General features: G+C 33.4%; 3 protein-coding genes and 2 long non-coding RNA genes across 5 annotated transcripts; 4 read left to right on the top strand and 1 right to left on the bottom strand.

The window, feature by feature from the left end:
- The first annotated feature begins 388 nt into the window (after nucleotides 1–388).
- Nucleotides 389–1,654, top strand: LOC135148506 (uncharacterized). The gene is made up of 3 exons (XM_064083758.1): nucleotides 389–918; nucleotides 1,012–1,281; nucleotides 1,364–1,654. The coding sequence occupies exons 1-3, from the start codon at nucleotides 448–450 to the stop codon at nucleotides 1,652–1,654; spliced, it is 1,032 nt and encodes a 343-aa protein (XP_063939828.1). The 5' UTR covers nucleotides 389–447.
- Nucleotides 1,655–1,742: 88 nt separating this feature from the next.
- On the top strand, nucleotides 1,743–2,855 carry LOC135148252 (uncharacterized). The gene is made up of 6 exons (XM_064082595.1): nucleotides 1,743–1,916; nucleotides 2,003–2,107; nucleotides 2,187–2,265; nucleotides 2,342–2,446; nucleotides 2,540–2,630; nucleotides 2,719–2,855. Exons 1-5 carry the CDS (start codon nucleotides 1,762–1,764, stop codon nucleotides 2,624–2,626), a joined length of 531 nt encoding a protein of 176 aa, XP_063938665.1. The 5' UTR covers nucleotides 1,743–1,761; the 3' UTR covers nucleotides 2,627–2,630; nucleotides 2,719–2,855.
- Nucleotides 2,856–6,832: 3,977 nt separating this feature from the next.
- Nucleotides 6,833–8,104, bottom strand: LOC135148389 (uncharacterized). The gene is made up of 2 exons (XR_010286556.1): nucleotides 8,021–8,104; nucleotides 6,833–7,133 (listed from the first exon to the last, which is right to left on the bottom strand). It is a non-coding gene; the product is annotated as an uncharacterized LOC135148389 (long non-coding RNA).
- A 6,875-nt stretch (nucleotides 8,105–14,979) lies between these two features.
- LOC108198298 (feruloyl CoA ortho-hydroxylase F6H1-2) lies at nucleotides 14,980–21,813 on the top strand. The gene is made up of 3 exons (XM_064082609.1): nucleotides 14,980–15,211; nucleotides 20,340–20,665; nucleotides 21,017–21,813. The coding sequence occupies exons 1-3, from the start codon at nucleotides 15,050–15,052 to the stop codon at nucleotides 21,585–21,587; spliced, it is 1,059 nt and encodes a 352-aa protein (XP_063938679.1). The 5' UTR covers nucleotides 14,980–15,049; the 3' UTR covers nucleotides 21,588–21,813.
- Nucleotides 17,548–19,681, top strand: LOC135148255 (uncharacterized). The gene is made up of 3 exons (XR_010286214.1): nucleotides 17,548–17,933; nucleotides 18,071–18,473; nucleotides 19,331–19,681. It is a non-coding gene; the product is annotated as an uncharacterized LOC135148255 (long non-coding RNA).
- Nucleotides 21,814–24,093: the final 2,280 nt, after the last annotated feature.

Genomic DNA, 24,093 nt, shown 5'->3' with positions numbered 1-24,093 from the left:
ACTGCTATAGAGGGTCTTAAAACCTGTTATCTCTTGTGGAATGTTCTCTAGTTACCATATTTCAGCCAACCTGCTGTACTAATTTAAATGCTTGTTATTAGGTCCAAGGACAAATCAAACTTGTAACTCGTGGAGCATTGAGCTTTGGGCTAGCATATTATTCTTTATCAAGGTATTCATCATATCTCATTCGTAACTGCTCTGATAAATGTTATCAAGTGATCGAAGCATTGAGGACCCCCTAACTAGTCTAGAAAACTCAGAATCAGTTGACTCGTCAATTTTATCAAGTGATCGAAGCAACCGGAGTTATGACTGGGTTAGAGCACGTACAAAAAAGAACGAGGACGGCAGTTATTACATCCCAAATAGTAAGACAAAGGAAGTATTTGGTAAAATGGTAAATTATTTAATTTTGCTCTTTAGTAAATTGTAATTACCCTTTCTATGTACCCTAGACATCATTATTTAGTAAACTGTTTATTAATAATCTATCCCCTCATGCAGGGAGAGTTGCAGAAGCAAGTTACAGAGGGAAGTTGGACACCACAGGGTCATGATGATCTACTTTCACGGGCACTTGGACGTAAGGAGCATGGAGGACGTGTTAGAGGTGTTGGAGGAGGAGCAAAAATCAAAGATGTCTTTGGATCGGGAAAAAGCAAACAGAGTGGGGTCGTCTCGATGGATGAATTGGCCATGATCACACAAGAAATCACCAAGAAAATTCAAAAAGATTGTGATGAAAAGATCGAGATGATGAACACAAAACTTCATGGGATGTTTCAGCATTTAAAACAGATGGGTCTCTCACTTCCGGAGGATAATTTCATGAATGATATCGGAAACCCAAGTCCCGGTATTGTTCGAAGCAGCTGCCAGTCAGTAGGAGGAGATGATCATATATCAGAGCTGAGGGTATAACAATTTTCTAGTTAGTTTTTATACTATCATTGTCTACATTATCTTTATTTAATCTTCTAATTCTAATCTACTTGTATGAAAATGCAGACACCAACTCTTTGTCGGCTTTGTGTGGTAGATAAGGTAAAAGATAGAGTTGTTGTGGCTAGGGGCACTGTATTTCCATCAAACAATGAAGGGAGTAACATGATTCATAATAATCCAATTATTGCTCAAAATGTTAGAGTTTCAATTGATGATGTTGTACCAGAATTTCAACTGACTCCCCTTCCAGTGCCTTGTTCTGAACATGAAACGATAGGAAATGCTGAGGGTAGTTTTGTGCAGTGGCCTAAGGAGCTCGTGATCTTGGGACAGGTACATAATTTATATTAAGGCACTGAATTTTCTTCACATTTAATTGCTTTTTCTTTTTGTGCCTCTAACTGTGATTTATTAGGATCCCGTATCGTTGGAGAAGAAAAAAGGTCATGAAAAAAGCCCAGAAAAAGTTGTCACAAAGCCTGAGAGTAAAGGTTCAGCGACTCAGTTGAAGAAAGGCGTGAGTGATGAAAATTCAACTCAGAATTGTAGATCTTTACGCTACTTGCTTGAGCAACGTGGTTCAAAAGATGCAACCTTTACTTTTGAAGATGGAACAATTACCATATATGTGACATACGAAGATGTTGATCAATTCTTGAAAAAGAGTTGGTTAAATATACCCATCTTGGAAATCTATTCGAAGTAAGAGTACTCCTTTTTCTAAAAATCTGCTCTCGAGTTGTTTATTACTATGCATGTTTATTGTGATATGATGTATAATGTTGCAGGTACATTGAGAATTTGTGCAAGGAGATGAATGATGATAGATTTGCATTTATGTCACCATCTAGACTGGTGATAAATCACAAGCGTGAATATAACCGTATTGAGGAAGTCACTCAGTATATGACAGAGTTTTTAGTTACAAACAAAGATAAGCGTTTTATCTTTGCACCATACATCCAAGAGTAAGAACAAAATAAATTTATTTGAGTATTTTCATTGACATTATAATTTCTATATATGTTTAAAATTTATGTGTGCATTGTTGTAGTGATCATTGGATATTGCTTCTATTCTGTTTGGATGAAAGTGTCATTTACGTGTTTGATTCATTGAGAAGGGAGCGGGATATTCGGTTGACAACACCTACACGAACGTAAGTCATATTTGATGTTAATTTGAAGAAGTAAATGATATAAACGATGCAGATTATGTAACCTATTCTTATTGTATAGGGCATATAAACTGTATGTAGCACAAGGTGGCAGGAAGAATAACCGAAAGGAATTTCTTTGGTGTCATGCAGATGTTCAGGTGGTACTTGTTGATTAATATGATTTTGTTCTCTGACATTATTCATTCTGATAATATTCTTGGTTTCTTTGTATAGTGTCCTCAACAACAAGGAGGTACAGAGTGCGGTTTATTTGTTATGAGGTACATGCATGAAGTATTCCTGCTTTCTCAAAAAAATCCTAATACCAATTGGAAAGAGGTAAGAGCAAAATATATAGTTAATGATTCTTATAGGAATATTGAACTCATTATTTTGTCTAAATATGTTAATATCATCATTTGCATTTTCAAGGGCCTTGGTTCAAGAAGGTATTTAAAGAAGGAACTCAATGAGGTTCGGGAACTGTGGGCTGAGTTTTTTACAGTTGAATGTCTATAATGAGGTTTGAAAACAACTTCCATTAATTAAATTATATGTATTCATTTGTAATCATATGACTACTAACTTGCTTTACTTGTTCATATGTACAGATAGTTGACGGACTTTAATGGCCACTACAAGCTTTTTAGTGGTAAGGACGAGAGCGAAGACTGAGGCAGCTGACTTATTACTACGTATTGATTTCATAATTTCTAGTGTGGACATGTAATTTGACAAGAAGAATTATGGGTTGTAATACATTTAATTTTAATGTACATTGATTAATTCCAAGTTAAGTTTGTGTAATTTTAGTTTATTAGTGCTATTGACTTTGGGCATTTGGTGTTGGATTCATTTACATTACTGAATGATGCACAGGGTTAATATATATATAAAAAAGGGTCAGAAGCAGAAAAATATCTATAAATTAAAAAAAAAAAAAACACTTTAAGCCACGGCAGTTTGAAAGCCGACGCTATAGGTGTAATCTTTAGCGTCGCCTGTTTGACTACCGACGCATAAGATACAGGCCAAAAAATGAATTTAAGCAACGCCGGTATGACCACCGACGCTTAAGGTACGACTTCTTGCGTCGGGTCTTTGACCTGCGACGCATAAAACTAAACTTTAGGCTACGGCATTGTACACACCCGACGCACAAAACTAACTTTAGGCGTCGGTTGACAGGTCTACTGCGTCGACAGTTAACCGTGGCAATATACACTTAAGCGTCGGTGTTTTTAACCGACGCAATTGATACTACCCTATAGCGTCGGGTTCATATACTACGCTGGATTGCCGACGCTAAAGGCCTAATTTAACCGTAGCTAAAAGTCGTTTTTGTACTAGTGTTTCTTATTATCTGGGCTTGGAAGTTATTCAAGGTGCAGAATATATTGAGATACGTCAGTCAGCTTATGCTAAGAAGGTGCTTGACAAAGCAGGGATGGGGGAATGCAACACTGTCAATTTTCCTATGGAATACAAACTGCAGGTTCATGAAGACAAGACTGGTGAGCATTTAAGTCCTACACACTACAAGAGCATTGTTGGTGGACTGCGTTATCTAGTACATACACGACCGGACATCGCCTATGCAGTAGGTATTGTCAGTAGATATATACAGAGGCCTACAGAATTACATTTAAATGCTGTGAAGAGAATTTGCCGCTATGTGAAGGGAACATTGGACTATGGCTTAATTTATGCAAAGGGATGAGGTAACTACATATTATCAGGATTCTCGGACAGTGATTTAGCAGGTAGTTTGGACGATAGAAAGAGCACTGGAGGAATGGCTTTTTATCTTGATGAAAATTTGATCACTTGGGTTTCTCAAAAGCAACGATGTGTTGCCCTCTCTTCATGTGAAGCAGAGTTCATGGCAGCTACTGCTGCTGCGTGTCAAGCAATTTGGCTTCAGCGTGTTCTTAGTCATATAATGGATGTGAAACCAGGTCCAATGATTTTGTATATAGACAATCGATCTGCAGTCGACTTAGCTCGAAATCTAGTATTTCATGGCCGAAGTAAACACATCGATTTAAGGTACCATTTCATTCGTGATTGCGTTGAGCAAGGGTTGATTGTTATTAAACATGTGAGTACAAATGAGCAGCGTGCTGATATATTGACCAAGGCGTTAGCAGCAGCAAAATTTGAGAAAATGCGAAGTTTGCTGGGAGTGAAGAAACTTAAAGCTGTTTAGATTAAGGGGGAGTATGTTGGGATTATTAATCTAAACATGCTTGTTTTATTTATTTATGTTTGCTGAATAAATCAGCGTGTTTTGTGCACACTGAGTAGCATAGTAGGAGTCTTCAGTAGTTGTAGTTGCTTAGGTCTGTGAGTTGATAAGTTAGAGAAATGTTAGGATATGCTTTCCTGGTTTGAAGGAGCTTAGCTATTAGTAGTCACACACTGTGTGGTTATCATTTCAGATTGTAGTTTTCCATTCCAGTAAATCAAAGTAGTGTTCTGTTCAGTGTTTATTTCAATATATAGTACTCAGCATATGATGATTGTACTATATATATTTAAAAGAGTTGCAAAGTTCAAGTAGCTTCAAATGAGCTTGAAGAACAGTCAAGAAAGTGCAATGCAGGAGCAATGTCTAAGCTAGCAGACCTGATGTCGGTAGTCAGTACAAAGCAGTAATTCTGAAGAGTCTTTACTGTGTATTGACCTTGTGAAAAGTAAGCGTAGGAAGTATTAGGGGCCGTTTGAGTGAGCTTGAAATAAGTGCTTATTGCTTAAAGTAAAAAAGTGAAGTAGAAGTTAGAAGCAAGTCTTAACTTATAAGTGATAAAAGTGTTTGAGAAATAAGTAGAAATCGTGAGACAAAAGCTAGTAATCGTAGCTTTTTTTAAGTACTTCTTGACTTCTTACACAAACGGTACAAATAAGTGCTTCTAACTTATAATTCAGAAGCCGGGCTTATAAGCCCGTGCCAAACACCCACTTAATATGTTATGCCTCAGCAAACACAAGGACAACAAAATACTCTTACAAGTCACGGTTTAAACATCAATATATATTAACTATATTGTTTTACAATCACAGTATAATAACAATGTGACCAGTTTGAGTTGGTTTTATAGCATTGGAGTGCTTCGGCCATTTTCTTCCAGAAACCATTTAAAGCTTATGTGGCTACAGATAGGACCGGCAAAAAGAGGAAGTGGGCAGAACTCACTGTGATGCTCTAAGAGCATCCCACTGGAGAGACCAAGTTCACTTACACGTGAGTTTTTTTTAATATCACATAATTAGCATAAAATGGATTATAAAAAATATGATCACACTATTCTAATGTATAAGCCCACTTCCACTTATAATTGGGTCTCATCGAATTTTATCAAACTGGTCCCACAGTAAGAGAAGCTCAATATTAAAAAGCTGTGGGTTCCTAGCAAGAGATTTTTTTTTTAACAACTTATTTTTATTCTTACGATTTATCATGATAAAATTTTGTGTCAGCACTTAAATATACTTCCTCCACCCCTAAGTTGTACCCGTACATGAAATGTTGATGTAAAATATAGTGCTATAGCTCATTCTTAATATTTTCTTTTTTTGTTTGAATTTTTATTTAGAAAAAAAAAATTAAAATAAATTATATAATCATATCTTATAAGAGTGTTAAATTGGGTGAAAAAATCCATAAAATTAAACGTGAGGGGGGAGTATAATCTATATGTGTCTTAAATTTTGGACTTCTGAACTCCCGACACTGAGCAACCGTGAGTCCTAATTCCTTATTTTAAACTCACATGGCTCGGCGTCGTATTCCACAAAGTTGCACGTACTAATTATTTATAATTTTCAATAAACAGATAACGAAAACATTAATTACCTGTTAACTTATTAAAATACTCATAGAAGATAACTGAGACGAAGTATTCTTTTCATACACTACAAGAAAAGCGGGCATTTCCGACCGCCAAAATCGGTCGGAAATAAGCAAAATCGGTCGGTTTTGAGGTCATTTCCGACCACCGACCGACCGACCACGTCGGTCCCTTTAAACCGAGTCGGAAATGACGTATCGGTCCGAAATGAGTTATAAAACCGACCGATTCTGTCGGTCGGAAATGTGTTTCCATGTCCATATACACGTGGATCGTATCTGATAAATCTGGCCCACCGTTGACGTGTCATACACGTGGATTGTCTCAAAACCGACCAATGACGGTCGGAAATGTGTTGGTCGGTAAAGAAGTTCAGGGCTCAGCTGTGGGGCCCAGTTGTAAAAACGACCACATTATGGTCGGAAATGATTCGGTCGGAAATGCCTTTTCAGGGCCCATTGGATGAGCTTCTGGTCTAAAACCGACCACACAGTGGTCGGAAATGAGTTGGTCGGAAATGGCTTTCAGGGTCCATTGGGGGAGCTTCTGTTCTAAAACCGACCACCCAAATTGCATACATCTGGTCGGAAATGAGTTGGTCAGAAATTAGTTGGTCGTTTTTCTGGGTTTTAGGATATGAATTTGGTCAGAAATGTATACATCTAGTCGGTTTTCTGGGTTTTTTTTACAATTCTTGGTCGGAAATGAGCAAATTTGGTCGGTTTTCTGGAGATAAAATTTCAAAAAAATGCAGTATTTACATTGCAAACTATACCATATCCCTGTTATTTTACCAAACCAACAATGCACATACAATATCCAATTTCAAAACCAAAATCAAGAATCATATCCATCAAAATTTAGTACGACATAATTTAAAAGCCAACAAGCATTCATATATTTAAACAAGAACAGTTATAAAATTCAGTACGACATAAATGTTACAGCTGAACAATCAGCCAAAAGCCAACCAAAGCCAACAATCATATACGTTATAGTTGAACAATCAAAAGCCAAAAGCAATGTTTTAACAAAATCAGCATCCCTACCAATAATGCATCTAACTAGGTAGCTTCATTTCAATCTTCCTCATCGCCATCACCATCATCATCCCCATCAATGTCATTCTCCGAACTCTCACCATCGGTGACATCCCTAGTTGCCTCCGCAATTGCCTGCAATAATTAAAAAATTTATATGCCATCACCATATATGTCGATCTATATGCACACTAAATTAGAAAATTTAGTACTATAATACTTATATAAACATGAAACATATACATACACTGCACATACACACACACACAAAAAAAGTTTCATTTTCATTGCCATTTATATCCACAAACCATCAATAACTTATAAATTGCAAATTACGATCTTAATTCAGTTCAAAACAAATTTGACAAGTAGAAAAGAGTGAAAGATTTGTCTCAAGTACAAATCTGCTCCATGTTTTGTTTAATTGACCTAAAGCCAACGCTATCAAGATACCAACTACCAAGGAGAAAAGAGTGAAAGAATTGATACCACCACACTCACAATTCACCTCCATAAGTGGAAAAAAAATAAGAGAAGAAGAGTAACTATTGTCAAAGTTTATAAGCTGCAAGAAAAAAGTTGGGCTCCAATATCTGTAACGAGGAAAAAAGAAGACATGGCTCTACTTTTGTTTAGCCGTCGGCCAGTTGCCGTTTTTGGATAGTCTTCTAAACAGGCATGAAGTAAAATTTAAGAGCATAAGTAATTTGACCCCACTTGTATTTTTAATCTGTGTTATACATGTTGTATAAAATTTTAAACTTTCAGACTCAAATATAAATGAGCTAAAGCCACTCAACCAAATTACTTATGACCAAGTTGCTTCTATTAGTAAAGCCTATAATTTTAAGTTCAAACGCTCCTAAACAGTGACTGTGCAACACACATTGAAAACAGGGTCTGCCATATTTAAAAAAATTGACTATCAAATTATCATATTAAGTTCCACGCCTTTGTTATTAGGAATCAGACGGTAGCTGCACAGACAAACATAGCAAAAAAAAAAGAAGAAAACTAATAACCTGTCCATATTCAAATAAGCTTAGTGCTTTTGTACTTGCTTCATCGTATTCATCTTGAGTCATCAGCCCCCTTTTCACTATCTGAAATAAAGCTCATCAGCCCCCTTTAGTTAGTTAGTATTTATATATTGTTATGGAAATAAAAAAAATTAAAAATCAAATATTAAGTTATGAATAATTTTTTATTAATTTATTAACTGACTAAAAGCTAGTTTCAATTTTTTTAATTTTTAATTTTTAAGTTTACTTAGCTGAACAATTTTTTTTTGTTTTTCTCACAAGTCAAAACCGACCGCCAGAGTTGTATATTGGTCGGAAATGACCAAACGAAATGGTCGGTTTTCTGCACTTGACAATCTGGTCGGAAATGAGTTAAATTTGGTCGGTTTTCTGTGTTAAAATTATGAGTTTGGTCGGAAATGTGTTGCATGTGGTCGGTTTTCTGTGTTAAAATTATGAGTTTGGTCGGAAATATATTGAATCTGGTCGGTTTTCTGGATGTACAATGTTTTTACTTTTTTTTAAATAGTTTACTTAGTCAAATAAAATTTATTATTTTTCTAAAAAGTCAAAACCGACCGCCCAGGTTTTAATTCAGTCGGAAACGAAGCAGGCCATTTCCGACCGCCAAAATCGGTCGGAAATAAGCTAGGCTCCACCTCTTCCCCACTCAGCCAATTACAAGTCGACAACAAGTTAAAAGCTGACCAATTATTTTAAACCAATCAAGGTGGTCGGAAATGACCACAGACGGTCGGAAATGTATCGGTCGGTTTTACCGACGTGGCGTCCATGTCAGCTGAAGAACGTTGGTGAGCGGGACCCACGCCCATTATAACCGACCGATTTGGTGCGGTCGGTAATGGCGGTCGTAAATGACGCCATTTTTTACGACCGATCGTGTTTGGTCGGTAAGTCGGTCGGAAATGCCCGCTTTTTTTCCGACCACTTTGGTCGGTCGGAAATTTTGGTCGGAAATGTCTGTTTTTCTAGTAGTGATAGCTATTCGCGTACAGTTACAGGAGAGTATTGGACTGATGCATCGAACAATATTGCATGAGAGCAGATACTAGATAACGATATAGGCTGAAAAAAAATATAAAATTAATTCACATATAGATTAAATTACAATTTAATTAGTCAAAGCTGAACAACAAGATGATATTATAGAAAGCATCAAAGTATTTGTCTTCGACAAAACTAAAAGTTTTAAACCGGGGAGAATCGGACATGCGGGATAGACAGATATATATTTAGTAACGAGTAACATTTGGGAGCATTTCCCACCTTTCATAATCTTTACTTTAGAATTTAGATACATAAAAATATTCCCTCCATCGCACAATATATGTCTCTTGTGAAAAAATACGCATATTAAGAAAATATTAATTAGATAAAAATTTCTCATTTGTACCCCTGCTAAATGCATGAACGTACACTATTATTCAACCCTTATTAATTATTATACAACTTTCAAGAAGGGTAATTTTGGAATAATGTCAAAATATTTGCATTGGTAACTAAAAGTGGACAGGTATTATGGGACAAAATTTTTTTCCACAGACATGTATTGTGGGACGGGGAGGAGTATTATGATTTAAATTGTAAAAATTATATAGCAAAATCTTAATTTTAATAAATCATTTGTTTGTCTACAATTTTAATATTATTGACTATGTGTCCAAATTTTCAAAGAAGATTTAACTTCCCATTTTCTATATTCACATAATAAATTTATAACAATTTTAAATGATCATTACAAACTATTTTTAAAATCATTAGAGGTACCCCGATATATAACTAGACTCCGGTGCTAGAGTGTTGGCTAAAAAAACTAAAATATCACAGGTGCTCTAGTATATAACTAGCCTCGTATATTAGTGCTAGGAGTGTTGGCTAAGAAAGCTAAAATAATTACGTGCAAAATGTTATGAGATGTGTGTATATTAATTGTCATATTATAGTTGTTAATATTATTTTATATTATTATATATAAACAGAATATATCTTCTAAAAAAAGTAAGTTTGGATTGTATTTACACATCTAATAAGAGATAACTCTATTATATACATTATTTTATATTATCATAAACAGAGAAGTATCCAATTTTTATGTTATTTATGTATAATAAAAAATTATATTTTTAATTTGATTATTTTATCAAATATACTAAACATAGCCCATGTGATAATTAGACATTAATTTTAAGATTATATAGTTTAATATAGTAATTATGTAATATCAAATGTAAATAATAATTTGAATAAAAAATTTAATCTACTATTGATAGGAAATTTGAACCAAAATTTAGAATCAATTCTAATTTTGATCTGCTGGAGATGGCTTAGAGCATCTCCAATAGACTCTTAGAATCACTCTTAAATATAATATAAATTATTAGCTCTTAGTAATTTAGTGTACATGTACTCCAACAATGTTCTTTATATCCACTCTTTATTTTTATTTTTTTATATTATTAAAAGTACATTGAACTCATAAAAAGACAAAAGAAAATAGAAAGAAAGAGAGTAAGTGGAACAAACTTATAATACAATATTAGTTAAGAGCTATCTAGGGGCTCCTACAATTGAGGAGAGAGAAGAGATTCTTAAGCTTTTAAAGAGCCTCTAAGAGTCTCTTGAAGCTCAAAATTTGGCATGGCTCTTTAGTTTTTAATTTAAGAGCTCAAATAAAGAGCTTATTGGAGATGCTTTATATTCCTAGTACTCTCTATTTTATGTAGCAGTATGAGAGATATCTTAGTCACTAGCTTAGAGCATCTCCAACCATCGAAAATCCTTAGCTAAAAGGTGAGTTGGCATACTAAAAATAAAAAAAAATTAGCCAACAGCTCGAAAAACTCAACTCACCTCTACAGGTCTGTAAGAAATCTGTAGGAAGATTGCATATCATTTATTACCATATTAAACTAATATATTCTATTTTAACAATCTAAAATATTAATAACATACTATTTATATATTATAGCCAACCGATATAGCCAATATTATTAAAGCAAAATGTCTTGCAGGTTCCGCAAATTTTACATAATGTATTACAGGTGCCATTTAGCTAACAATTATAGTCAACGCCGTCGGAGATGCTGTTAGCACCTTAGAGAATTTTATGTTATTTCTGAGCGTTTCGGCGGGACGGCTAAGATATATACTTCGTTACCATATCTGCCCTCTTTTGTGATTAGTAATTTATGGACACAATCTGTAAGATCCTGATCGGAAGCGACTTCAGAGTTCAGATTAACATCGATAAAAAAAACAACTGTGAATATTCTCACAAATGATTCTAGTTCTTTTTTGTTTCATATATACACGTAACATCTATATATTCCGGCGGTAACTTTTAGGCTTTATTGCCCTATAACTTGCATGGAAGTTACAAAAAAATCTATTTCGGGTAAAAATATCTAAGAAACTAACAAAATGTCTGCAATTCAAAACCACTGCACAACAACGTGAGTAGTATATGAGCCAGAAAAATTAACCAAAGCTGTCGGTAATTTTTATATAACTGAAAGGACGTGCCGACAAACAAGAAAGCTCAGGATTTTGTCCTCACCACTCAAATAGTACAATTGTGGGCTAGAATATTATTCCAACATGAATGACCTGATGATACCGATTCAAATTTTGATCTTTTTGCATAAATATCAATTGTAAAAGAATTTTTTTAAAAATACAGTCATCTTGTAAAATAAATTGCAAAAATACTATGTTTCAAAAAATATTTGCAAAAATACGGAGGTTGTATTTGCAACCACATCTGCAACTGCTAACAATCATTTATGCAACTTCAAATGCAATTTTGAAAAAACCTATTAAAAATTACGTTTATTTGCATAATAAATTGCAATTGGTTGCAAATGACGAAAATGAGTACTCGTGCCAGGCCAATACTAATATCAAAAAAGTAAGCATGAAATCAACTAAAAACAACCATGAAATCAACAACAAGCAACCAGCATGCTTCCAAAATACTCAATTGCATATCTAAGCGTTCTCTCTCGATGTCTCGCAACTGTCGCCGTTGTGGAGGCTCTACTTTACCGTCAATACCAAAGCTCCCACGCCCAGCTCTTATCTCACACCTTACACTATCATTCCCATCCCTTCATCTTCTTTTCCATCACCATCATTGCATACATCCTTCCGTCTCCGACGTCGCGATGGCTTAACCACCGATAACGACATTAACGCACGTATCGTCGTCTCATATTCCAAATACATGTAGTGTACAAACTATAAATTAAGAGACGAGATGATGGATTAGAAAACCATTAAAAAACAAGCTTATTCGTCGACAAAACTATTTCCCTGTCACCTATCGTTTATACGCGTGAAACGGAAAATACAAACCTTTGGGTTTTCCTACAGAAAGTTTGTATAGTTGAAGTTGTTTAAAGAAATCGTATTTCTGCCATAAATATACCAAAAAGTAGTTGTATATATCTTAAATTCCCTCAAACCTTTTAAATGATATCATAATATTGTTAATTTTTATTGATTTTGTTAATGCTATTAATATAAATTAATTAAGTTCAAAATATAACTAAAGTTCATGATAAATAGTAAAATAAAATTCAAGAATATATAAAAGATTTCAGATACATGAAAATAACATAAAATGAAAATATATAACAAAAATAATTTGACGATGATAAATCAAAAGAAATGAAACCAGCGACAATAATATATTTAAATGAATTTACAACGAAACCTGTTCTATGTATCGTAAGTTAGTCTGTATAATCACCAAATATTGTTGCCTCCCTTTCTAAGTTCCACTTCTTTTTCAAAACATACTTCTTCCTATGATTTCACACAAAATATGACATAATAACGACCATTATCACTTGAATCAGTGTAAATATATAATAAATCTTTACTTATTCTTCTATAATTTAATTATATGTGCATTAATATGAATCATTTAATTATATATGTGTTTTATTTGTGTTTGTATGTATTTTTGTTTATATGCATATCGAAATTGATATGTATATTATTCATGCGTATATAGACGTCTTACGATCAAAATTGGATCACTCGACGAATAATTCCCGCTAATTATGGATTTACGGATGAATATAATGAGAGGGTTGAATATTTCTTCACATTTGTGAGAAGCAATTCTAAAGAACTGCATGATCTAAATAACACCAACTCATCCCACATGCCGAGTTCCACTTATTTGCAACCGATTTTCTCGGGAGTTAAACTATATGGCACTATCATGGCGAACCTAGCAGGTCGAGAAATGAACAAATGAATGATCACGAAGACGTGTACAATGAATATGTGAATATGTGATGTTGAGGATTGTTTTTGGGCTGAACGCTTTAGAAGAGGAGAATAACATTTCCAAGAACCCAAACGAGCAAGGAACCAAAATTTTAGACAATGTGAACAATGTTGGAGAGCCAATAAATTAATTCTGGCAATATCAAGTACACACAATTGAAATTTGTCGTATCCAATATACTGATAAAGCATTTGATGAGTTGCTCCTTTTACTTGGGAACGTGTTTCCGGTGGGGCATAAGCTCCCTTCCATTAATTATTATGTTGTGAAAAAGATGGTTGAGAACCTGAGTTTGGGATATGAAAAAATACATACATGTAAGAATGATCATATATTATTTTATGGTGATGATAAAAATCTGAAAATTTGTAAGTATTGTTACTTAAGTCGATACAAAGCTGCAACACACGTCGGGAACAATGCCATGCCGATAAAGGTACAATATTAAGATATTTTAAATTACTCCTCAATATATTGAGCACGGTTGGATAACTCAAGTGGTTAAGAGCTTATCATCTGTCGTCCCAGGTTCAAATACTAATTTGTAAGGCTATAAGACATATTTGTCAAAAAAGAAATACACATGCATCACTCAGCATATAAAATATCACAAGTACAGAACTCTGAAATATGAATAGTGTTATTGCACTTGTACAAAAATATGTGAAGGCTTTTTTTTTAAATATATGCATGTTAATAGGACGATGAACTATATACCTATACATTTCATTTTTTGCTTGAGCCCGTTTGACTGAGTTTATGACTTACTCCCTCCGTCCCGGTAGGTTGTATACATTTGGTTTGGACACGGAGACCAAGAAAAAGTGTAAAAAAATGAGTAAAGTGAGATGAAAAGTGAGTAAAGTGGTGAGACCCATTTATATTTTATGATAGATTTGAGATAGTGGAGGAAAATAGTGGGTGTAATAGTGTTTATATTATTATAGAATGGAGATAGTGGAAGAAAGAAGTGGGTGTAATAGTGTTTTATATTATTAAAAGTTACTATATTTGGAATGTATAGAAATGATGGGACGTCCCAAAAAGGAAACTGTATAAAATTGATTGGGACGGAGGGAGTATGACTTAACGTAGCTTATGATTTAACGTGCCTTATCTGATAAACTGAGATCTTAAAATGTCTATTTGGTTAATTTTGACTTATTAATGAGAGTTATTAAAAATATAATAATAAAAATAAAAGTGATTTATGAGTAAATTATGAGTTAGGAATAATTTTTATCAAGAAAAAAAGTTCAAAAAAATTTAGCCACCTAAAAAAGTACCTCAAACTAACTTCTGGCTGTAAGTCAATTTTTGGTTTATTTATGACTTTAACCTGACTTTTGACTTATTACACAAAAAGACATTTTTCAGCTTAAATCAGAGATGGCTTAAAGCCCGGGCTCTAAGCCCGGGCAAACACCCTCACAATATTTTTTAGCTAGTTATTTCAAGCAGCATTGCTTTAATAATAAAGGCATCTATTATTCAGGAATCTAGTTGTCATCAAAACCTCGTTCCCATAAGATGCATAAATATTTTATAACCGAAACTTCATAATATTCTCATTTTCATTAACGCCATTCTAATTTTCATAATCATCCAAACAACTCTTACAAATATTTGCTTCTCGCTTATGAATATCCTCTCCGTCTATAAAGACACTACTTAAACACCAAATATCACAGTCCATCACCTCATAGTAAATGGCTCCACCTTCCTTAAATGATTTTAGAAATTTCGCTGTAACAAAAGGCCATGGAGCAAAGGGTATCTCCGATTTACGCCTCGACGCTTTACCGGACCAGTATATTCAGCCTCCAGAGGAGCGAATAGACGTCACAAAAGTCCTGGATAAAGAGTCCATACCGCACTACAACAAAACTGGAATCAGACAACACTAATCAGACAACGGACGCTGAAAAAAGCGTTGGCCGAAACAAAGACATGACACTTTTTTTTCGTCCTCGAAAAACTATTGTCTAACACCACGACCTACAACCGTTAAAAAAATGTTGTCTAGTAAATTCAATCAGACAACGGTATCTTAACAGTGGTATTGTGTGATGATGCACAATAGACAACTGTTTTTAGTGCCGATGTCTGAAGAAACTTCAGACAATATTCTGAGAAACCGTTGTTGTAATGAGACAAGTGTTTTGTTTGCTGTGTTCTGAGAAGCGTTGTTTGAGCCTAAGTTAGAACATGGATTCTCTTACAACGGTATAACTTTCGTAACAGTTGTGTCATTTTCAATGATACAACATAGATTCGTATAAAAACCGTTGTCTGTTAGACACTACAGGACAAAAAAAACCTTTTTACAATAAGACAAAATTTACTTTTGATTAGTATTGTTAAAAAAACATACAAAATAAACATAAAAGTTTTTGATTTTTTTTATACATGACTAATATTGTTAGTTCTCAACATCCGTACGGTTAGATCACCGAAAAAAATATTTATCAATTAGTATAGAGCTAATCTTTTACATAACAAAGATTCCATCCAGTACTTTCTGAATTGTTAACATAGAACACATACCAATACTTCATCCGAAGTAAAAGTTGCCTTGGTATTACAAATGAACAATACATATGTGCATATATACATAATATAACTATATTTTTTTTAGTTAAAAAGTATAAAAATAAGAATTGATCAAGGAAATGCGAATTTTTAACTCATAAAAGTGAAAATTTATTATACAACGGTTTTCTTCCCATAAACCGTAGTCTACAGTACTTTTATACAACGGATTTTCCCTTAAGCGTTGTTTGAGCCTAATTTAGGCAATGGTTTTCTCTTACAACGGTATAACTTCCGTAACAGTTGTGTCACTTTCAATGTGACAACATAGGTGCGTATAAAAACCGTTGTCTGTTAGACACTATAGGACAAAAAACACCTTTTTACAATAAGACAAAATTTACGTTTGATTAATATTGTTAAAAAAACATACAAAATAAACATAAAAGTTTTTGATATTTTTAATACATGACTAATATTGTTATTTCTCGACATCCGTACGGTTAGATCACCGAAAAAAATATTTATCAATTAATATAAAGCTAATCTTATACATAACAAAGATTCCATCCAGTACTTTCTGAATTGTTAACATAGAACACATACCAATACTTACATCCGAAGTAAAATTTGCCTTGGTATTACAAATGAACAATACATATTTGCATATATGCATAATATAACTATATTTTTTTAGTTAAAAAGTATAAAAATAAGAATTGATCAAGGAAATGCGAATTTTTAACTCATAAAAGTGAAAATTTATTATACAACGGTTTTCTTCCCATAAACCGTTGTCTACTGTACTTTTATACAACGGATTTTCCCTTAAGCGTTGTTTGAGCCTAATTTAGACAATGGATTTTCCCTTAAGCGTTGTTTGAACCAATACTTACATCCGAACTACAAAATTATTTTTATTGTCCAAATGAACAATATATATTTGCATATATGCATAATATAAATATATGTTTTAAAATTAATACAATGGTAATCCCAAAACTAATTACTAATTAATAACTAATAAAGTGCTTATCGTATATAAAACAAAATTTCTATTGTGTACTTCCTAAATTTTAACGTTAAAGACATACTAATACTATTTTGTAATATTTTTCAATTATTAATATTATATAAATAACAAAAAATTACTCAAAACAAAATAAGCACATCTATCTAGGTGAAAAAATGAGCCTGGTGATTCTCCCCAAAACAACAATTAGTAACCATAAAAATATTCAGTTATTTATATTTCAATTATATTTGACTCTTAAAATATTTTAGTTTCAACTAATTTATATTTCAGTATATAATATGTAATATGTAATAATATTACATAATTTTATTATAATATATATTAATAACTGAATTTTTTGGTGGTTACTGATTGTTTAAATTAATTTAAATTATTTTGTTTACCAGACACAATATCCTACTATAGTCTTGCTAAAAGATCGTATAAGATAATTATAAAATATTTATTTTTAATATTATTAAATTATCATATACTTAAAATTCTATTTTTAATGATATTTCGATAATCAACTATAAATAAATATTTAAAACATTCATTTTTTTCATAATTCAACTAGACAATATATTAAAATATAATAATACAATTTTTTATTTTAAACTTTCCAGCTGAACCATTTCATTCCCCTGCATAAGTTTTCGTTTCCCCCCTTCAGCATTAACCCTAATTTTGATTTCCCCCCCTTATCTTTCTCTCCAAACTCCAATCGGCAGGTCGACGGCCTTCCCCCTTTATGCTTCTCTCTCTCAGGTGTCTCTCTTCTCTTCTCTTCTCTCTCTGACCATCTAGCTTTATTCTCTTCTCTCTGTCCAATATTCTCTCTCGTTGTCTCTCTTCTCTGTCCGGCTCTCTCTTCTCTTCTCTGTAGTTGTCTCTCTTCTCTTTATCCTCTTGTTTTCTTGTTTTTCTTCTTCACTTTGTGTTGGAGTAGCCCTGTGCCTAGAGGGAGTGGCCTTTTTTGGCAGAAGCTTGAAGTTCATCAGAAGCACTTAAATCGACTCAACAAGCCCCCCATCAAATCCATTCAGGTCATATCTTTACATCTACTCACATTTTTATGTATGTATTTAGCATTTGTGTCACATTTGTTTTTGCATTTGTATAGTATTTTGATTTTGTTTATAGGAAAGTATAGTTCTTAATTGGTGTTGTTTTGAATGAGCAGAGCCCAGATGGGGATACCATTTACTTTATTCCAATCTCACATCAGCCTGCTTTTGAACACCTTCTCCTTAAGGATCAGAATATCTAGGTCCCCTTTTTAATTTTTGAGAAAATGTGCTTAAAGAGATGACATTTTGAGAGCAAGCTCAGTTAAAGATATGATAAAAAGAAGCATAGATTTCTTTATTTATTTTCATCCCCCTCATCTCTCTCTCTCTGTTCTGTTTTTTTGTAAGGGAGGCTATTTTATTGTTTAGTTTTGACTTACCGGAGTAGCTGCCTTGTTTGAATCTGCCGGAATGATGCTCCTCCACCAGAATCCAGGAGGAGCTCTAGATGCTGCTGCTGTTGTATTGCTCACTCTTTTCACTCCCTCTAGCCGCGCCTCTTCTTCATTTCTGCCGGTATGCATTTTCAGCTTCATATGTGTTTATAAATATATGTGTCATTCATATATGATATGTGTTCTTGATTATGTGTATCAACATTCATTGGCCTTCAGTGTTATCTTTCTCTATATTGGTTGTGTTTGTTTTCTTATTAGATTATGGGTTGTTGGGAATTCTTTTTCTTCTTATAGATATATGTAGTATTTGCGATCTGTGATTATTTTTTTTGTTAGTTTTTACTCTAACATGTGTGAGAGTTTTAGGTTAGGTGAGATTTTTGTGATAGATGATTAGTTTGTGTAGAAATTAAATTACCTTATAATTATTAATAGTATGGCAGTTAAGGTTTGAGTTATACTACTTAATTGTGGTCAAAGGCAGTAGATTAAGACATGTAAAAGATATGAGTAAGTCTGATTAGATAACAAACTGGGAATTTACTAAAATTGGCAATTGACAAATACGAACAATTTAAGCACACTATTCGAATCATCAAGGACGATAATTTTAGTAATGGACTAAGCTTGAATTGACCGACTTCATTCATGTGCAAAGTCGTAACAACTAGAAACGCTTGAACGTAATTAAGAAGACTTGGAGTTTTTAAGTGTGGGTGCACTGATAACCTAGGTTTTTCTTTGTCATAAGGGCCAAAAGTTGGGGAATTGTGCTTCTAATAGCTGACTTTGTGATCATCTTGTGCATGAATTTAATGCCATAAAACCGAGACATATGAACCTGCTTAAGAGTGTTGTTCTCTGACAAACTGTGTGTAAGAGTAAAGAGTTGCCTGAGCTGCATATTTGGTTGTGGTTTATCTGAATTTTGTATGGTAAAAACTTCATGTGCTCATTTGCTTTATTCATTTTTAGTCAGATGAACAAAAAGCTGCTCTATGGGGGCCTCTGGCCAACCAAGGATGGAAAGCATGTGTCGATTCAGCTACTGGCCCTAGTATTAAATGGAGTTGTCGTCAAGAAGACAACAAATACAGAGTAGATCTTAAAGCCCTATTGTCTAACACTAGGAGTTATTATTTTTCTTGCAACAATTATGGAGGTCAAACTCCAATAAGCTGCTCTATCTTGCAAAGGGCTTTCTGTTGGCTTCTATCTACTCTATATAGGCTCTTGTCAATTGTGTGAAACAAATTTTTGTATGTGATTGTACGTTGTTACTATAGTTGGTAATAAAAACTTTTGTTACTAATTTATGGCTTGTTAATTATATTCTTCAGCATGATTTGATTAGGTTATGTAAAACCATTGTGTGACATAACTAAATACAAAAGGAAAAGAAAAAGAAAACAGTTGTCTTATGCCCTACAAACAACACAATTTTAAGAATAAAATCGTTGTCTAAGACATATACAAATAAGTATATAGTAGTAACAAACCATTGTCTAAATCAACATTATTCAAGCATTTGGAACAAAAACCGTTGTAGAAGAGCTTTCACACAATTGTTTCATCAAATAAACTATTGTTATAAGGAGCCTTACACAAGTGACCACTACTCTAAGCCCGTTGTACAAGGTGGTAAAACACGAGCCTCTATAACTCAAACAATCTTGTCTGATACTCTTATTAACAAGTAAATATATCCACAAACTGTTGTGGATAGTCCTAATAACAACACAAATTCGAAATATGACTGTTGTTGTGAAATGTTTATAACAACACTTTGTTAAACTTATCTGTTGTTGTTTCTGGGTGTAACACAACACGCGGTTAAACATAAACCGTTGTGTTTCTTGATCTCACACAACGGTCGGTACCGTTGTCTGAGGCGTGTATCAGACGGCATCGCAATAGACCACGGTTTTTCTTGGTATCAGACAACGGGCAAAAACGCTTGTCTGATGCTGTTTTCCTTGTAGTGCCGGTAATCGACATATCAAATTTGGATGATCCAGTTGTAGCTGATCGTATCGCGGAGGCTGCTGAAAAGTGGGGATTTTTTCAGATCGTTAATCACGGAGTCCCTGTTGAAGTTCTTGAAAATGTTAAGGTAGCGGCCCGGAGATTCTTCGAGTTGCCTGTGGAAGAGAAAATTAAGTACACGCAAGAGAATTCTCCTTCGAAAGCTGTTCGGCTTACAACAAGCTTTATTCCCAAAGCAGATAAGGTTCTTGAGTGGAAAGATTACCTCAGTCTCTTCTATGTTTCGGATGACGAATCTTCTAAATATTGGCCAGCCGCATGCAAGTACGTTATAATTTCATAATTTAGTCCATATCATGATAATTAGTATTACGTACTATGCATATGACTTGATCATATGCATAAGTATCATAATTTCATAATTATGATAAGTATCGTAATTTCATAATTATGATAATATCATAATTTCATAATGATACTTTCATAATTGGACTATATGTTTAGATAATGATCAGGACAATATTTTCTGTAAAACAAACGCAACCTGAGTAATAGATTAATATCAAAATTTCATAATTATGATAATTTCATAATTGGACTATATGTTTAGATAATCACGACAATATATTTTGTAAAACAAACGGAGCCTGTCTGAGAGTAACCGATTTGTTTCAGGAATGAGGCAATGGAATTCATGAACAAGTCCGAGTTCGTCATCAAGTGGCTCCTAAAAGTCCTAATGCAGAGGCTCAACGTAGAAGACCTAGACTCGAAAGAATCACTGCTAATGGGATCTAGGAGGATCAATCTCAACTACTATCCCATCTGTCCGAACCCTGAGCTCGCAATTGGAGTCGGTCGCCACTCCGACGTTTCCACATTCACATTTCTTCTTCAAGACCATATCGGAGGACTCTACGTCCGAAAGCTGGAAACCGATTTTTGGATTCAAGTGCCTCCTATACCAGGATCCATAGTAATCAACGTCGGTGACGCTCTCGAAATCTTCAGTAATGGTAAGTACAAGAGTGCTGAGCACCGTGTCGCTGCAAATGGAAACAATAACAGAATATCTGTACCGATCTTTGTTAATCCTAGTCCCGGAGAAATCATCGGTCCCCTACCTGAGGTCCTCGAGAACGGAGAAAAACCGATTTACAAGCATGTTTTATATTCGGATTACGTGAAACATTTTTACAGAAAATCGCACGACGGGAAGCTGACGGTTGATTTTGCGAAGGTGTGAGTGATTGTTGGGATCGTTAATTGTTAAGTTAGATCAAGTGTTACAGCCATATAGCTAACTAAGAGCTGTTTATTTCATTATATTCTTGTAAACAGCTAGAGCTAAGAGCTATGTATTTGTTTCTGAGCTGTATATGTGTTTTATCCCATCGTTAAGATGGGATAACGTCTAATACTGGGATCGTTCATGATATATGTACGGTATATTTACGATTTTCTGTGCTCAATCTTCTTCTGAGATGGTCTTTCCTTTTTCTACAGTGCGATTAGGGTGTCTGTCCAACCAAAAAATCATTAATACATATTATAAATAAAAAATATAGAGATTATATAAAAATTTCAATCATACTATATCCTATCTATCAGGCAGGTAAGAAATGTGTCGTATTATCATATTGTCATATTGAATTGACAATATTGTCAATTACTCCCTCCGTCCCAGTCAGTAGTATACATTGGGGGACGGGGGCGCGGCACGGACTTTAATGCTTCAATATAGTATAGTTCTGGAAATTATTTTTAAAAATTTCTTTTTTTTTATAAAAGTATAACATTTATACTTTTATACAAAAAAAGAAAATCTTAAAAATAAGTTGTAGAACTATGTTTTATAAGAGCCTTAAAAAGCGTGTCGAACAGTGAAAAAGAAACGTATACAATTGACTGGGACAGAGGGAGTAACGATTGACACTTTTGGTCCGATTACTGCCAATAGGAATAGATCCTTTATTAGCTAGAATTGGAGTTTCTATAATAACTTTCAAAAATAAATAAAGAATTAAATCTATGAAAATAGACGTGATTCTATAATAACCTTCAAACCTGAATCAAACTCATGAAAATCATGCCGATCTATAACCTCGGTCATGGAGAACATCAAAACACACCAAAACAAATACCAACTAAGGAGATACTGACAAAACCCAAATAAATTGGAAACTTATTGAAAGGAAAACAAGATTTTAAACAAAAAAATGATAAAATCCAAATAAATTGGGAACTTTCTTGATGAAATATAAAATTAAATTATTACATCGTGTTAGGTAAAAATAGTTAACTAAATTCAAAACATATAAAATTATTTAAAATATATTAAATCACTAAAAGATTACGATGACAATACAATAACAATTGGTTATATCATTTTACTACGATTATCCGGTCATCACCAACTTGATTGTAATTATAGTACTCAGGATTCATATTATATATAACTTTTTTTAAGTATATGACATAAATTTTTAATTAAGATTTTTGTATAGTTCGCTATACCCTTGTTATACAAACAGTGCAAGTAACAACTAACAACATCTCTCTAGCTACAGGAGTTCTCCTAATAGTAAAATAACAAACCTGATAAATTTAGCAAAGAATCACCATGTGCATGGTAATTCACGAATCGAATGAACCGTAGATCCATTCATAATTGTAAATAACGCATGACAAAACGTTCTTTATACATCTTTCTCTTTCTGTACGTCTACTCACGTTTCAAGAAAATCCTTGATGTGACTTATTAGTTTTTTCTTACTAATATATTTATAAGATGATTTGCGAGTGGATCCATGACGGGGCTCGGCACGCATTATAATACTCTTGTAAAATGTAGTTCGATAAATTATTTTAAACTTTTTTTTTCTTCTGAATAAAAATTTGATATTTAAATTTTTATACAAAAAAAAAAGAAAACTTCAAAAATAAGTTATAGAACTATATTTTATATGCGCCTTAAAATGCGTGTCGAGCAGTGTGAAAAAACTATAAAAAAAATGAGAGGAACAGAGGGAGTATATTTTTAAATTGCATAAATTTATCAACTATTATTATAAATCCAGCTATATTTTGATTAATTAAACGGGTATGATTTATAATTTTACTTGAAATGCAGTATTGATTATTAAATAACTAGCTTAAAACTTGGGCAGCTAACTTTTGGTAATTTGTAACCATAATATTCAATATGTTATAATAATTTAAAGTAAAACAGAATATTTGACAGAATTTTATATTTATTTATATCCTTAAAACTAAAATTATAAAAGTTAAGATTTAATATATTTTGAGTAAGAATCAAATTTTAATATTATACCTAATAGTGCATATCAATTGCTGGAGAGAGGACAAACAGATTTCGAGACCATGCTGGCAGTTGAAGAAAATAATGGAAACCATGCATGATATCACAAGAGTATGTGAGCATCCGTCAAGAATCATCATCACTATAGAGCAAGCTGTTTTGAACACTATAACCTCAAGACTAGAGGATCTTCTGAAGAAGCAAGCTGAGTTTAAGGAGGAGAAAGTAGCAAAGAGAAAATAATATCAAAGAGTTAAATAGCCTGTAAGAAAACAGCCCATAAAAGAGTGTGATGTCAAAGGGAAGGAATGACAATTACTGAATAAACCAACCAATGTTATTAAGATATATAACATCAGTTATTGGAGCCTAATTTTTCTTAAGCAATGTTTTTGTCATTGATGTCTAAAGTACATCCTGATGTGCACAA

This window comes from Daucus carota, chromosome 8 (genome assembly GCF_001625215.2).
Source record: "Daucus carota subsp. sativus chromosome 8, DH1 v3.0, whole genome shotgun sequence".
In the NCBI taxonomy this organism is placed as follows: Eukaryota; Viridiplantae; Streptophyta; class Magnoliopsida; order Apiales; family Apiaceae; genus Daucus; species Daucus carota.
Note: the sequence above shows the minus strand (reverse complement) of the source record. Positions and strands in the feature narration are given on the sequence as shown.